Consider the following 18050-nt stretch of genomic DNA (forward strand, 5'->3'; position numbering starts at 1 on the left):
GTGTGTGTGTGTGTGTGTGTGTGTGTGTGTGTGTGTGTGTGTGTGTGTGTGTGTGTGTGTGTGCGCGTGCGCATGTGCAAAAGCTCACTGTGGGGCCATGGGAGGTAGAGCATGAGTTAGAGAAGCCCTAAAGGCAGAGAATCAGGCAGTTTTAAACAGGTGCAGCAGAGAATCTAGCTCCATAAGTGTAAAAGTGATAGGTGGGGATGGAGGGTGAGGGTTTGTGGAGGAGGGTAAAGGAGGGGGAAATGATTAGACAGTAAATAATTAACCCTAACTACCCAGTGCAGTTCTTACTAGTCCTTTTCCCTTCACTGTCCTACATCCGACTGTGTCTTTAAGTCACTATATAAAAAGTGCACACAAGAAGAAATGCAAATCAAATATCACTGCACTCGGGTTACAGCAATTTTTTTTTTTTAATATGGTTCATGACAACCTAAATGGGACAGACTTTTGCTGCATGAAGAGTTTGGACTTTTTATTTCATTACTGTTTTTTTCTATGAATGAACTTTAAACACAGATGAATATTGAAGAACCTAGCTTGTGTGTGTTTTACTGGGCCTGTCTCTGCTAGGTATAGATTCTGTTTGTGCTCTGGATAGGCATGTACTAATGTGGCCTATATTTTTAAACTGATAATATCCTTGTAATTTGAAAGTATTTATATATAAAGATGGCATGTCCTTTTTCTATTTTGTTTTTTGTTTGTTCTTTGGGGGGGGATACTGTATCTTTAAATTAGGAGTAGCTGAATAATGAATCTTGAGCAGTGAAAAGGCTAATGTGCTGTGGAAGAGAAGGAGTTTAATCTAATTTAGTTGGAGGGTGTCTGTCTGTGGTGTTGTTTTCTGGACTGTGGGAATAGAGGAGAGAAGCTGCCCCCGTGAATGGTTCCTCCTGAGCCAGAATCAGTGGGGAGTCCCTTAGATGCCACTGATCCGAAGCCAGGCCATGAAAAGGGGATTAAAGAAATGTTCTGATTTGCAATTCACACTAATGCACCCCGTCGAACCTTTGGTAATATTTCAAACCACATTTCAAGGGAAGTGCCCTTAAAATAGCTGGCTAAATTGTATTAGAGCAACACTATACAAACCCCTCATCCATTTATGATGTGGGTTTTATTTTTTGTTTTTTAATCTTTTAACTAGTGTTGTTGGTGGTGTTTGAGTGTAATTAAAACTTAGTGTATAGATATTCAACATTTTCATGCTCTGCAGCCAGTCCTGCCAATAAGATATATTTTGTTTATTTAAATATCATTTTAAAATAGCTAGAGAAAGTTTGGAATTAGGAAAAAAGAATAAATCAATTTGGTTTGAAAAATAAACATGTGCTGCATGCATTTTATAATAATATAATTCACCACTGGCATGATTAATATCTTGTGTGGAAATTAAACAGGAAAGCTAGACTTTTAGTAATTATTATCAGCATTTATTTTCCATATGTGCTGTTTTTCTTTTAAAGCTACTATTTCCTTTAAGGATATCTTTTATTTTTGTATTTTTTACAGTTAGCTACCAGAATTAAAGTGAGGGCAAATAACAGGCTTTCACTATGTATCAGATATAGAATTTTTAAAAGTACTTTTCTTAATATGAACATGAATGGGGGAAGGGTTATTGGACAGGACTAATATTCAAACTGATCTTTATTTAAAAAATAAACGTCTCTCCTTAATGCACAATTGACTAGAAATGCTTCATTAAATATGACTTACAGTGGTAGCCATACAATTTTTAAACTTTAGATTCACCAAAAGCAATGCACTTTGTTTTGACACACTATTGTTTTTCTAAAAATTTGTAACGCATTAATTAATTTGTAACTCTCCAAGCCTATCATTTAATTTTTCTTTACTGTTGAAGAGTCAGAGCATTTTATCTCAGAGGGATTATTTGGGTTTTCTTTAATCCCATTTCAGAAAACCTTGCCTAGCACTCTAATTTCCATTGACTTTAATATGTATAGAATAGACGCAACTTTGATTTTTAACATTATCCGCATTGAAGTATTTTATTACACTTTCACAGCATTAAACTTTGCCATGCCATTTTTTTACCCTGTTTATGCTGTATTACACCTACAAAATATTTAGTTATGGTTTAAATTATGACATGCTTCATTAAATATTCAGTTTTAAATTTTTTTGTGCTTGGCATAGAATAGTAGCTGGACTTTGAAGTACATATGATTCTTCTGCATATTTTGGGGTCTGTGTGGATGACGATGGGCAAAAACACCTCTTTCCTGTGAGCGGGCACATTATTTTAAATCATGTTTAATTATAAAGTTTCATTAAAAACCTTTTGCTTAAAATTTTAGAGGCCTAATAAGATTTCCATTAATTTAAACATATCACTATTCCCACAATGGCCCAAACGCTTTCTTTTTCCTCTTTCATCCATGGTTAAATATGTAAATAAAATGTCTAAAGTCATTCTTCAAAGAAGACAAAAGAAAAAAGAGCTGAGGGAAAAGACAGCCATAAAATTCCTCCCAATTCTCCATAACATTTGCCAGAGGGGGGCCAGCTCCTAGCCAGGGCCTAGCAGCAGGGGTGCCTGGCTGCTCCATAGAATCACACGTCTCAAATCCCACACACAGGAGAAAAAAAATAAAAAATAAAATATCTTTTCAGCTGGAGCCATCAAAAGGCTCTTTTCATTTATTAGTTACAGAGTTATCTTCCAGTTGCTGATTTCTCAGAGCCCTCATTTTTCTAGAATAATGTTCTGTTTCTTAGTTTCTCTGACTCAGGGGGGTTGAATGGGGGCCATTTCTGGATCGCTTTCTTTTTAAAAAAAATATAAAAACAGAAGTAAATGATCTGAAGAGGGTTGTATTGGCTAACATAATAGCTAGAAAAAACAAGCTGATTTAAAGTAGTGCATAAAACATCAATTAAGAGACATAACTCCTACAAAGAAGGGCTTCTTTTCTTTTTTACATTTCACATTTATATTTTCTTTTAGCCGCCAAGAAAATAAGAAAAGAAGTGGCTGTTATCAAGAGCTGTATGAAATAAGGAAACAAACTTTTGTTTTAATTTCTTTTTTCTGTATTATTTCAATATGGATTTTGATGTACAATAAAGTACTTTGTAAAAAAAAAAAATTCACGGCAAAAAACCATAGTCAAGCTCAACAAAACAAACTGTATCAGAAATGTTCATTTCAAGTGTCATTTCAATTTCACTTTAGAAAAGGTAGCTTGTCCCTTATGAATACTTTCCCCCTTCACTTCCCCACCACCCCCAACCGAGCTCTCTAGAAGAGGATCTAGGGTGCATACAAATACTAAGAAAACAGCTTAGATTAATGAAGAATGGAAATGCTCCACCACACACACACACACACTCTCTCTCTCTCTCTCTCTCTCTCTCTCTCAGAGAAAGAGCAATGTAACTAAATAAATAAGGCCTTTTTGTTTGTTTGCTGGTAACACTGCCTGCCTTCATAACAGTTCCCAAATGAATCTAGAAGTGACCAAGGGAAGGATCAACGTGATAAGATACAATAGTTTATCAGTTTGATCTCTTTCAGAGAGAGATTCCTGGATCTACTGGAAAGCCATTAAAGGAAAGTATCCACTGATTTAAAACTTTTTTTTAAATTAAGGACCTTTTATTTCTAGGCAAACATTTGTCAGCATCTTCGGGGTTTCAGAAGCTAACGTTAGCCCTGGTTTGTTGCCCTTTCTTGGATCCATTACACCCTTATCACAATCGAGGAAGCCAACAGTTTCCTTTCTAGAGGCTGGTGGGGTATTAACTCTGACCCTGCGGGTTTGTTAGTTTCCAGGAGAATCCGTGTTCATTTCGATAAGAAGCAGGCCCTAATGGAGAGAAACACTGGGTATGTGTGGGTGTGAATGAAGAGATTTTTCTTTCTTCATTAATATGTTTGTCTAAAATTGAACTCAAAACAAAAAGTGAAGCTCACCTTTTAGGATTTGATCATAATGTTCCCTTCTGGCCTTACACAAAATCTATGAATTATACCGTCTTATTCCGTCTGTGTCTAGATCAGTTAGTGCGGGGGAGGGAGGCACATATGAGGAGTATTATATGTATAAACAACTAAGCATTTTATTTTTGGTGACTGTTGTTTTTTTACTTCTCGTTTCATTGACATAATTTCGAGAGGATAGTCTATAAGAGCCCAATCCTGCAGTTCTTACCCAAGGAAATCCATTCAAGTCAATGGGAGTTTTGCTGGAATAAGCTCTTCAACTACTATTAGTAGAAAATAATCAAAATGAGCCTAGCAGCTTTACTTTGAAAATAAAAGCAAACCAGTAACTAAAAAAGCCAACGCATTTTAAAATGATCTGCCCTGCCACCCTTTTTTCTCCAAAATCTCACAGAGTCTTTTCTGTATGGATTAAAATCACTTTCCCAAAGGTCTCTCTCTAGTCTTCTCTGATTTTCCTATTTGGGGGAATCTGCTAGTTTCACTTGATGTGCATTCAGATACTGTGAGTTTAAAATAGAGAGAGAGAGAGAATTATCCTCCTGACTCCGGTGTTCACTTTTAGGAATTCGACACAATCAAAGCAGAAATTTTGTAAGCAGATGAGATTCTACTGCAATGCAACCGGCTTTTATGACCCTGTCAGCCAAGAGTTTATGGCACTTGCCATAAAATGCATCCTCCCTCCCCACATCCTCCCTTCTAAAGCATTCCCCCACCGCTCCTACCCCCTCCCAAGAAGGAAAGTCAAGGAGGCACCATTTCCAACCCCCTGCCTAGGAGACTAGGAGTCTGAAGCATCCTTAAAACTCGGCTTCCCCGGGCTTCCTTCCTACCTGAATTAGGACGTCGGGGTTAGGTGGTAGCGGTCTAAAGAGAGAGAAAAGATCTTGTTAAACTTTCAAGATCGGGGGGGAGGGGAGAGACAGAGAGTGAGAAACAAATGAGGCTTTTTTTTTATCTGTGGTGATCAAGGGAAACCTGTAGGGGTCCTTAAGGAGGTTTCAAGGCGTTCCGAGTGATTGGAAAGTAATCACCGTGTCAGCTTCACCTTTCTCATGCAAAGTGGGTGTCGTATGCAAGGCGGATCCTGCACAGGGATTTTTTTTTTTTTTAAATCCTGGGACACAACCACCCTCTAAAAACCAGCTGCAACAGCCCCAGGACTTGCTGCTCCTGCGGGGAGAGAGGAGAGACAAGAACCAGTCCTGCCTTGCAAAGCGCTAAAGAACCAAACCGTTGCAAAAACAGAAGGGGGGAGGCTGTCAGACCCTCTCCGATGGCTTAGATATTTTCTCCTCCTTTATCTTTGCAGTTGGCTAAGCCACCCCCACCGGGGAGGAAAGTGTGGGAAACGGTGACCCGTCCTAGGGAGCAGGAAGATCCCCGAGAGAGACCGACCCAAAGCCGCCTGGGACATGTGGAAGTTGAAGCAGTGATCACTTGGATTTAACAGCAAGCCACGTTCTGCCTGTGCCCGGAGAAAGGGGGCGCGGGGAGGGGGGAAAGGAAGCGCTCAGAAGTGGAAGCCTTGGGGGAAAAGAAAGTTTCTGGGATCCCCGCAGTAAGTGTTGTGCGTCTATGGATGGGGGTGGCACCAGCGCGGCTGGTTGTTTGCAAAGTGCCCCGCCACCCCCGCTTCTCCCCTCCCCGGAGTCCCCTCTCTCCCGGCGCCACCGGGGCTGGAAAATGACTAGCCTGGACTTTTGCTGAGAGCTGCCCGGGAGCAGGCGACACGCTCGCCGCAGCTGGCTCATGGCTGGGGGCTCGGCTGACCTTGCTAACGCCGCCGGGGGCTATCCCACGCTGTGAACGTCCCTTGCGAAAGCTGGAGGACGATGCTCTCCGGCGAGGGAGCCGTGGGGCGGCGGAACTGACCCCCCTCTTCCCCGCAACCCCAACCTGGTTGGTCTGCGGAAAGGACCCGGGCTCCAACTGCACGCGTGGCTGGGCGGTGTGTTGTGGCTGCAAACATGGGGCCCGCGAGGAGGAACTTCGTGCAAACTCTCTGGCTGTTCTTGCGGCTGGTTTGCTTTTGCACTGGGATAAGCTCCATAGACATTGACCGCCCGGGCGATGGGAGATGCCAGCCCATAGAAATCCCCATGTGCAAGGATATAGGCTACAACATGACTAGGATGCCTAACCTGATGGGACATGAGAACCAAAGGGAAGCGGCCATTCAGCTGCATGAGTTTGCCCCCTTGGTGGAGTATGGCTGTCACAGCCACTTGAAATTCTTCCTCTGCTCTCTCTATGCCCCTATGTGCACAGAGCAGGTCTCCACGCCAATCCCAGCCTGTAGGGTGATGTGTGAGCAGGCCAGGCTGAAATGCTCTCCCATCATGGAACAATTCAATTTCAAGTGGCCAGACTCCTTAGACTGCAGCAAATTGCCCAACAAGAATGACCCCAATTACCTATGCATGGAAGCCCCTAACAACGGATCAGATGAGCCACCCAGAGGCTCCAGCATGTTGCCACCCATGTTCAGGCCACAGCGGCCGAGCAATGGTCATGATTTGCAGCAGCACAAGGACAGCCTCAGTAGAGCCACCTGTGAAAATCCCGGCAAGTTCCACCATGTGGAAAAGAGTGCTTCCTGTGCCCCACTCTGCACACCCGGGGTTGATGTTTACTGGAGCAAGGATGACAAACAGTTTGCTGTCATCTGGATTGCCGTCTGGTCCATCCTGTGCTTCTTTTCCAGTGCTTTCACCGTACTCACTTTTCTGATAGATCCCCAGCGCTTCAAGTACCCTGAGAGGCCCATCATCTTCCTGTCTATGTGCTATTGTGTCTATTCAGTGGGGTACATTATTCGCCTCTTTTCAGGTGCTGAGAGCATAGCCTGTGACAGAGACAGTGGTCAACTTTACGTTATCCAGGAGGGGCTGGAAAGCACAGGATGCACCATTGTGTTCCTGGTCCTATATTATTTTGGTATGGCAAGCTCATTGTGGTGGGTAATTTTGACTTTAACTTGGTTTCTGGCTGCTGGGAAGAAATGGGGGCACGAAGCAATTGAAGCAAACAGCAGCTACTTTCATTTGGCAGCATGGGCCATTCCAGCTGTGAAGACCATAATGATCTTAGTTATGAGACGGGTAGCTGGAGATGAACTGACAGGATTGTGCTATGTTGGCAGCATGGATGTGAATGCCTTGACTGGGTTTGTACTCATTCCTTTAGCTTGTTATCTAATCATAGGCACTTCTTTTATTCTGTCTGGTTTTGTGGCCCTCTTCCATATCAGGAGGGTGATGAAAACAGGTGGAGAAAACACAGACAAGTTGGAGAAACTTATGGTCAGGATTGGTGTCTTCTCAGTCTTATATACAGTGCCTGCTACATGTGTAATAGCTTGCTACTTTTATGAAAGACTTAACATGGATTACTGGAAAATTGTGGCAATGCAATATAAATGCAAGATGAACAATCAGACTAAACATTTGGACTGCATGATGAATAACTCCATTCCTGCAGTAGAAATTTTCATGGTGAAAATTTTTATGTTGTTGGTTGTGGGCATTACTAGTGGTATGTGGATCTGGACTTCCAAGACTCTTCAATCCTGGCAAAATGTTTGCAGTCAGAGATTAAAGAAGAGAAGTAGGAGAAAACCTGCAAGTGTTATTACAAACAGTGGAATCTACAAAAAAACTCAACATCCACAGAAAACTCACCATGCAAAATATGAATCAGCATTACAGCCACCCACTTGTGTATGAACAGGATGTATAGAAAACTGTATCTCAGTTTGTAGAGACTTATAAATGCTCACGGTAGCAGTCAGAAGTAAAAATTTTAAAAGGTGTTTTTTGTCAGAGAACGGTATAGCAAATCAAGGCAAAAATGTATGACATTGAAATTCAGGACCTGTTGATAAACTGAAGGTAAATGTACTTAGGAAAAGGTTTTCAGTGAAAGGAATATTGTCAATTAAAGCAGCCTCTTCTGTTACTAATTTGTAGTAAGATATTTCATCCAGCCCTCTGATAAAAAAAACTGTGTGTAATCTTTATATGTAGCAGAGCTGGAGTTCCTACAGATTTCTAAGTAACAAGATATAATCAAGTTTTACGGAGCTATGGTTTTTTTTTTAAAGAGCCTGACTGAAAATTGTGTCTTTTTGGGGAAACTTAAACAATTCCATAGAGGCCTAAGTGAAAGCAACCTCTGTGCTAACTTAAGAAAAGAGAAATCCTTTACAACACTTCTTCAGCCTAGTGGGTTTGAAGTATCTAAAAATAGGTTCAATCTATAATGCTCACCAATATTCTTTCACTAAAAGAGAAACTTCCTGCATGAGACACAAACTTTGTGAATAAGAATAATGTGCAATACATTTTTTTCTTACCATGACATGAAAAGAGAAACAAGTATTTTGCTGTACATAAAGACAACAAAAGAAATCTCTTAACAAAAGAACTAAGAGGTCTAGTCCTCAGAAACCCTTTAGTGTTACATTTTGTGGCTTTTTAATGGAAATCAAGCCAATGTTATACACGTTTGGACTGATTTGTGCAAAAAAAAAAAAAAGTGTGTGTGGGGTGGGGTCAATTCAAAGAGACCCAAAGGGCTTATTGACTCTTTCTATTGTTAAACAAATTCTCACCATGAATAGATCAAGAAGCACTAGATTTTGCAAAGGCAAGCTTTGTATTGAGTGATGCTCTTTACTTGTGTTGGAAGTGCACAATTATTTGCTGTATATATTTGTAATATACAGTTATTTTTCATGCTCCACTATTTTATAAAAAATAAAATATGTACTTTAGTTTGATAATTTTGTCTGCCCTAAACTTTTCACCATGTGCTTTGTGATTAATAAACTTTTTTTTCCCAATGATTTATTAAAGGCACATTTTGAATATAGCACGGTGTTTAATATATTATACTTGACACATAAGGACTGCAAGTATAATCAGATTGACCCTAAATATGCAAAAGAAGGAATTGCAAGTTGAAAAAATATAAGTGTTTTAAGTTGAATCTTTCCATGAATCTTTGCAACTGAGAGAACTGAATGGGAAGAAGCTTTAAAGTAGATATCCAGTGATTTAGTATAATACCATGTTTACTAAGCACAGAGATTACAATAATGATCCTTGGTTAAAACCCTTTTAAAATCTGCAGAGGGCACGGTCAGCATGTTAAATAGAGCTGAATCACTTCAGCACTATTTTATGTAATGCAACCTGTACATTGCAATGATTCTTTCCTGGTAATAGTACAGAAAGGTAGTGTATTAATAACCATAAAGAGACTGGGAAAAGATCAGTAGGGGAAAACAGTTCATGAACAATAAATACAGAGCTTATATAGTAGTTTGGTGTAAACTGTGATGAAGTTACAATTATAAATGCAAATCCCAAAAGTATACAGTAGAGTTTGTGTGAACGTTAAGCCTTCTGTGGAGTTAACCATCGGGCTAGTAGGTGGTGTGATATTAATTCAATTTACCTTCTTGTTGACTCGCTCCTGAGAGCTCTTTTATAAGGACATGCATGTTATAAAGAAGGACCCTGGTAGAGCTGGGATCCCCACAACAGTTGCCCCATAATGGCTAGTAGCTTTATAACGAAACTGTATAGGCTGCAGATACGTTTTTCAAGTTTTTGTTGTCATCTGTATAAAATGTTCCCAGCAAGGACTAGAAACTTGAGTTACAGAAATGATGGATTGATTATTAAATATCTTAATACCTAAAATGCACACAAAGCAGTTTGCAATATAGAATCTCCCCATCTTTGTCAGTAAATATGTTATTTCCCCCCCCCCCCCTTTGTGTCTATGTACCACTGTTTGGAATGAAGCTTTGTAGATGTCTTGGAAGTTAATCCTGTCAGAGCACACCCTGGTGGAGCCAAACTAGGACATTGCTTTAAACACATTTTGTTCTGAAACGACTGAATTAATGCCTTCAGATCTGTATGCATTCTAGTTAAGAACAGTTATGTTAGATCCTAAGGAGGACAAGCGTCCTTAAATAAGAAGCTTCATAATGCCAATTAACATAGAAAGCCCACAAATACTAAGCATTTCCAATACTGGGTCTACATTATAAAAATACTATGTCCTCTTTGGGATAAAGATTAGGAGTGGTTTTAAGTGATAGACATGTATTTAGATAATGTTTTTATGCTACAATCTAAAGTACGTGAGCAGTCAAGATCAACACCACACTTACTGGTTTATGCAATATGTGGCAAAGTCCACTGAGTGGTAACACTTAAAAAATAAATTGCTGCTAGTTTCTTTTCACGGTAAACTATAATTGTGGAACAGTAAACAGAATGATCTGCCTTAAAAATGAAGGAAGCAGTGATGGAATTCATAGATTCCAAGGCAGAAAGGACCATTGTGATACCTAGTCTGACCTCCTGCATAATACAGGTCATAGAATGTCCCCAAAATAATTCATAGAGCATATCTTTTAAAAAACCACCCAATCTTCATTTTAAAATTGTCAGTGATGGAGAATCCACCACAACCCTTAGTAAATGGTTCCAGTGGTTAATCACTCTCACTGTTTAAAATTTACACCTTATTTCCATTCAGCTGCAAAAAAGAGTTTAATCAGTTATCTTCAGTGTGGACCCATTAGTATTAACAGAGCAGGGACTACAAGTTGTTTTTATAAAGATACTATATATGAGTGCTTAGCTAAATATGTCAATTGTACACTTGCTAACATTAGAGCAAGGAGTTTGAGTATTAACCCCAAGCTTTACTGTTATTAAGTACTGATTTTTTTTTTTTAATCTCTGGTATTGGTAAGCAAGCTGGATGTCTCAAATATATTGATGCTGATGGTATCAACTCAGCCCTTAATGTTCTGAAAATATACCTGAACAGAATGATTGCCTCTTAGGGTATCTCAAGAATGAGTTAGCTTCAACACTGCATCTTTCCCTGTCTTGCATCCTCGAAGAGTTCTATCAGGATAGTACTGATGTTGCTACTGAAAGAAGGTGGCAAAGCCCATGTTAGACCTCTTATAGAAACATGGGATAGCATTTATTAGAAAATGATCACTTTTCAGTAGAAAAAACAACAAGGAATCCTTGTGGCACCTTAGAGATTTGTTAGTCTCTAAGGTGCCACAAAGACTCCTCGTTGTTTTTGCTGATACAGACTAACACGGCTACCACTCTGAAACCTGTCACTTTTCAGTAGGTCTCTGAACAACACTAAGAATTGAACAGAGAATCTTATTCCTGCTTTAGAATTCTAAAACAACTGGGCCAAATTCGGCTTACACGTACGCTGGTGTTGGTTTTACATCACACCACTACAGCAGATTTAAAATGGTGTAACTGGAAACAGAATCCAGCCCAATAGGTTCAAACTTTGGCTTAAGATATGGTGGATTTGGACAGATTCTAACACCTAGAATACCAAAGTATCACGACAACTGGGAGAATATAACTGAGTTCAAATATAATGTTCAGAGCCCATATCAGATTTTTCCAGAAGTAGCATTTCAGCTGTATGTTATTATGAGGCCATTACTCACATATGGCTGTCACCCCATGGCTTCAAACTATATGAAAAGACCAGTACCAACAATGTCTGTAACACACACCCTTCTTATCCTAAACTTAAAACCCATGGCTTCAAGGGGTAGCACTGTAATGATGGGGTATTATGTGCTCAGGTGGTCTTTTGATGACAGGTGGTCTTCTACAACAGATGGTCTCAAAGGGGGAACTTCCGTGCATTTTAGTTAAAAACATTTACACGTTTCTTGAAAAAAAATCTGAAATGTTAGCCTCGTGTAATGTTTTTAAGTATTTAAGACAGAATGGCCAAGTTATTAACACTGACAGATGATAAATCAGGGGATGCTTTACAAGGTGGGTGACGGTGATTATGTGGTCTTGGTGCTCGCTTTGATCAGAAGTGACAAGCCCGTAAGGTCTGTGGCATTCAGTCCCCCCTGAAGGGAGATCAGCACCTGTTTGCACTTTGAGGCTCTACTACCTCCCACTGCCTTCCAGCACTATTTCATCTCTCTTAACACACTTGGAGTTGATTGGCTTTAAGCAAAGTCATTATTCATTTACAAAACACTGTTTTATTCAGCTCACCCAAAACCATATTGCAGTGGTACTGCTTGTGCTGTTACAATGAACATTCCCTTTACAAAAGCTTTATTTTCAGTTAACTCCTGGCTAAAATCGGACTGGGTGCTAATCCAAGCATGGCTTGATCTCCTCCACTCCCCCCCCCCCCCCCCCCCCAGCAACTTGCAGCCTGCTGGACTGTTCACCTTAAATTGTGCTGGTTATTTTTTCACGCTCATCTAGGAGAAACTTAGAAACAGGTTTGTAAAACAGAGATGGGACATGGTTTGGTGTTTCAGATTTTAGCTTAATAAATGTTATTCCAAATTGTTCTTTGTCTTGCTTTTGAACGGTTACAGATATCTTTAGGAAATGGCACATCATCAAGCTTTAATTCCACCAAGGGGTTTTAGTGACCAAATAAATAACAAGAATGTGGCTCTGGTGGTTTGTTAATATTGTGTGTGCAGGACATCAGCATGGTCTTACAGACCTAGGGGCCACGTTCTACTTTCAGTTAGGCAGATGTAAATTGAAGTTAGTGGAGTCACGTTGGATTTACACCAGTGTGTCTGAGAGCAGAGTTTGGCCCAGACATTTACAGCTGGGAGCCCAATTCTCTCTTCCTTACACTACCAAATGGGAGTTTTGCAGGAGGCAAACCTGGGCTTCGTGTGTATTTACTGTAACAACCGGTTTGTTAAAAAACAATTTTGCTTTGCTTTGTTGCTATTTGTTTTTCCTTTTATTCTCCAGTTGCTCCACAGCCCTTTCCATGGAGCTGATCTACTGAAGTCAGTGTGTTTGCTCGTAAAGTCACAGGTTTCCCACTCACTTCAGTGGGCTTTGGATTAGGCTTCAGATCTCCACTAGAGCTGTGTGGGAACCAGAATTTCAATTTCATGTAAATTCCACTTTTTCAAAATGTGTTTTCATTCTAAATCGAAATGAAACATCTAGTTTTGAAAATTTCCACAAAATAAAAGTATAAAAAGTGTTTAGAGTCAATCAGAATGTTTTGTTTCTATTTCGGCTTTTAAAACATTTTATATTATAATTAATATTATAATATAAAATAAATATCTAAGCAAAGTTGTTTAAAAAAATTACAATGTTCCAGTCTCATCAACTCAAGACTAGAACCTTATCAAAACACTTCATTTTGATTTGTTTTTAATGAAATTTTATCACCCCCCTATTGTTCTGTGGTGTCTGTTGAACTGAAGTGAAATACTTCCCATTGAACGTTTCAATTTTGACAAATCAACATTTTCCAATGGAAAAACTTTCCATCCGAATTTTTTTGACCAGCTTGACATCACAGACACCCCCACTCTTCTCCTAGGGCCTGATCTTGCAATTCCAACAAGAAATGAAGGTGCATAACACCTTGTGGAGTTGGGTCCACAGTGCTGTTCTTGTCTGCTTTCTTCCTATCTCCCTTTTTCTTCACTGATCTGCTGCAACTCTCTTTCCCTTCCCTTCTCTTGCATTGCTGATCAGCCTTTCTCATCTCCATGTGCCTCTCTTCCCTCACTAGTCTCCGCAAGCAATCTTTTGAATCTCTCATTTGCCCACACAAATGTTTCTGTGGTTGTGGCCAGCAGCTTTAAACTTTTTTTAAAGGTTAACTAAGAGCTGTTTCAAAACTTGTGTTTTATCTTTTTTTCGGGAGAGAGAGAGGGGTAGCAAATAAACATTCAAAATTCCAAGCAGCCAACGGTTCTGGTGAACCCAGAGAACCTCACAGATGGGCAGCAGATTCTGAGAGGGAGCATTGAACCTGGAGACATTTCTTTGTTTCAGAAAAGTGACATTTGTTTTCTTTATTTATGTTTGTAACTTTATTATTTCCCTTATGATCATCTGGGACTGACATCCATCCATGAGGAATAACAATAAGACTCTAGTTTGATATTGGTTTAACTTTCAATAAATATCAGACACTATCTCTACAGTTATTTAATAAAACTGTAAAGCATGGGACACTATCACTAAAGTTATTTGATAAAACCATAAAACATGATGCTGAAATTTGGGCCTTTTATACAGTTTTGATTTTGACTCCCCTTCATATCCTTTTCCTTTTAAATATTTTTAACCATTTTTAGTGGAGCTGTCAAATTTTTCTTAATTTTCAGTTATCAACCAATGTTGTTGTCAAAAATTGAATTTTTGATGGGGGAACAAAACCCTAAAATTAAACCATAATTTCTGTTGATTTTTTTAGTTGTTTTGACAATCGAAAAATTTAATTCAAAATTTGACATATTTCAAAAAACAGCATTTTTAAAAAATAACCATGATTTTTTTTTATTTTTGGGGAGGATGGGGGAGGGAAGGGTACCAATTCTACTGTTTAGACTAGGCATTGTCCCCGTATTTATCGCTCATTCCTCTGTATCTCACATTGCTGAAGCATGTTTATTTTTTGAAGGCAGACATGTTAGTAACATTTTCAAAAGCACTTAGGTTTCATTGAAAGTCCTTAGGCTCCTAAGGACTTTTCTACACATAGTTGTATACCAACTTAACTAGATCAGTTTTGATATGTTAGGAGCAACCTCATTGACACAGCGATATGGGAATAAATGTACTTCTAATGCTATTGATTATTTCTGTAAGTTTACCAAAATGTAGATCTTGTTAAATCAGTACAAAGTTGTGTGGAGACCAGCCCTAAGCCACTTACGTACTTCTGAAACTTTAGCCTGTGTCATAAATTAAATCAGAACGTCTTGCGGTCCATTTAAAAAAAAAAAGACATTGGCCTTTTGTAAAACTGGTTAGCCTTTATAGAAATTCTGTTTTCTTGGCCGTTTGTTAGTCTCTTATTTTACTAGTTGTTTTTAAGATGCAAATTTGGGCCTGTTCATGAGTCCTAAAGTGTGTGTGACTCCCAAGGAGATGACTGTGAGTTTTATATCACAAACTCTGGAGGATTAGGGCCCAATGCAGCAAAACACATACGCACAGGCTTTATTTTAAGCATGGGTTTAATCCCATTGGTTTCAGTGGGGTGACACATGTTTATTAAAGTTGAGCATGTGCTTAAATGCTTTGCTGCTTCAAGGCCTTGAACCTTTTCTACTATTTCAGAAAGGCTAGCTGTCAGCTTCCATGAAAATACAGACAATTTACATATGTCTGTTAACTATTAGGGAGAGATTTTCAAAAAGACCCAAGGAGTTTAGGGGCACAAGTCACACTTTCATTGGGCTTGGGCTCCAATTGAAAATCTCCCCCCTATTGTTCTGTGGTGTCTGTTGAACTGAAGTGAAATACTTGTGCTGTTCTACACTGCATTCTTTTCATGCATTCGCTGTAGTGGGTGCAGTATACTTATGTAAAGGGCACTACTGCTGAGTTTGCATTCTTATTCACCGTCACAATTCCCAAGTTAATTAAACTCAACTGTTACTTTATGATAGTTATAAGGTTACTTCTCATATGCAACAAATGTTATTTGAACCCCGTTATAATTAAGGAGGGAGAACCAGTTCAAATACAAAAAAAACACAAAAAACTGACCTGAACTTTTCCCCATAACTTGAACTGAACTCAAGCTGACCATTTTATGAAGTTTATAAAACTTAGCATGACCTTTCCCGCGTGTTATTTTACATCTTCATGCACCTCTGCTCTTCTGGATTCCAGCTGGGATTGGAACAGATGTGCTTACATATTGCTAGTTATGGCCCAATCAAAACCAAGAAGTTTCCAAGAAACTTTTGGGGTCTTATCTGAGGCAAACATCCAAACCTTTTGAAGTTTGCCCATCACTAATTATAACTCCCTTCCTTAAATCACAAGCCATGATATTAAACAGCATTTGAGAAGTGTTTTATAAAGAGGCAATTGTAATCCGTGTAATTTTTTGCCTTTTTAGATCATTGCAGAGAAACAAAGATTCTCTGTGAGGATTTATAGCTTAAAGGGAAAAGGAAGTAAATTAAGTATGGACCAAATTTTGCTCTCCCCTCCTCTCCATATGCATACCTCTAGTCACCTTGTACAAGGCCTGAAAAGCAGTGAATCTGCTGCAGTTCCACTGACTGAGAGGTGGGGGATGAGAGGGAACATGGTGTTGCAAGTCATACCAGAAACCTCATCACCCCCTGCTTCTCCAGGGCAGCACATTTCACCGGTAGTGAGAGGGTTGGGGGAAAGGCATCTTTTCAGGGCCAATTAAAACATTGCAAATACTAGATTCCTCCAGGAGGTGCCAGCATCATGGGAGGGGAAAAAAATAGGCGTAGGAAGTGATGAAGATAAAGGTGCTGAGTGAACAAAATAGCAGGAAGGGAAGAGGGGAGGCATGGACAATCCTAAAGGAGCTGTCACTGCAGAGATCCGAGGGCAAGATAGAGAATCATTAGTGATGGTTTTTTCTAGTGTAGTAGCAATATCTGGCTCCCTGGAGCCTTGATTCCCATGTCACTGCTCTGACCCACCATAAAACCCAATCTCCTACTGGGGGTGCAGGAGATAAAACCCTAGAGTCTTGTCACCCTGTCCACACTACTTTTACCATTAGATCCCATGCCTCTTCCAGAAATTACACTCAGGTCCCTACACCAAAGCTCCCACAAAAATGACGTTCTTTGTTTATATAATAGCTTTCTTTCTGAAGGATTCCAAAGTGTTTTCCAGATGTTATACAGCAGAGCTGAAATGCAGCCACCTCAAGTGGAGGATAGTTATCTAACTTTTATGCACCTTACACTGCATCACTGGGGTGGTGAAATATTAGGCAGCCCTGGTTGCCTTGTGCTTAGCTTTATTTCTGGGGTTCTTGAATCAAGATATGAGTTGAGGTCAGCCGACTCATACTGAAAACAAAGGTGTGTTTACAAAAACAACCCTTCAAACTCATGTATATTACCTGTGATGGCTCAGTCTAGCAGTAGCTTCGTATTGTGGAGATAAGGAGCAACCATGTTGATGACACAAAGAGCATTATTCATTGCTTGATAAACTGACCTTGTCCATCTGCCATTTTGCAACAAGTTACAATGTGGCTGCGAGAGAAGATTTGATGGAAAATCAAGTTCAGAACTTCAGACCTTACAAGGTTTTGTAATCTCTGCTAACCATTCTGGGCAATAAGTTCTACTGGATGCTATAAATGAAGCATACACCTTTTTCAGCTTGCATTGCTAGGACTTTGAAGGGATGTGTATTCTAAGGCCTCCATTATTTTAAATTGCTGCTTGATCACAGTTTTGAAAACTGAAAATTACTCAGTGTTCTTGATCCACTGGAGCCGAAAATTCTTTAAAGGCACTTATACAATATGCTCCATACTCCTTTCTGTAGCACCTAAGGTTGGTTCCATATGGAATGCTGACATTTAATACCCTCCAAATAAAATTTGGGGTTTTATTCATGAGAAACATTTTGGGCCAAATCCTGCAATCTTTATTAAGGCAGAACTTGTGTTTAAGCTAATAAGGGACAGATTCTGTCATCATTACTCATGTGGAGTAGGACCACTCTATGCAAGTAGTCCCATAGAAATTAGTGGGGCTACTATACTGTATTCAAAGAGTAAGATACTTCTCTTGATAACTTGATTACAATGGGAGTCCATGCCAGTGCACCATTAGCAGATACCAGTGTAGGATTGGGGCTATAGTGAGCAGGACTTTATCTTCTATGGGAAGGAGGGAGAGTATTCCTATCTAACAGTATTTTGGATCTCACTAACCAAAATTCTATAAGCATAAAATGTTGGAAAAGGATAAGCAAGTTTCTAGAAATCATTGTTAAAACTCCAGTTATTGTAGTAATTACAGAAACTTTACCGCTGTGTCTGTGCCCACGGAAACTCTGGAGCAAGTGGGTTGAGCATGGGCAGGTCACACTAAGGCATGATTTCTCAACCTGGGGCAGTCACAAATCCCAGGGAGGTCACAGGCAGATTGGAGGATGGAAGGGGGTCACAATAAACTTCCTTCTTTTATGAATAGATGGCAAGGGGAGTCCTGATGTTT

At 39.6% G+C, this 18050-nt stretch overlaps 1 protein-coding gene across 1 annotated transcript; it reads left to right on the forward strand.

The window, feature by feature from the left end:
* Positions 1-5955: 5955 nt before the first annotated feature.
* Positions 5956-7713, forward strand: FZD10 (frizzled class receptor 10). Its single transcript, XM_024205759.2, has one exon. The coding sequence runs from the start codon at positions 5956-5958 to the stop codon at positions 7711-7713; it is 1758 nt and encodes a 585-aa protein (XP_024061527.2).
* Positions 7714-18050: the final 10337 nt, after the last annotated feature.

This window comes from Terrapene carolina, unplaced genomic scaffold (genome assembly GCF_002925995.2).
Source record: "Terrapene carolina triunguis isolate 2854851 unplaced genomic scaffold, T_m_triunguis-2.0 Scaffold234, whole genome shotgun sequence".
NCBI lineage: Eukaryota > Metazoa > Chordata > Testudines > Emydidae > Terrapene > Terrapene triunguis.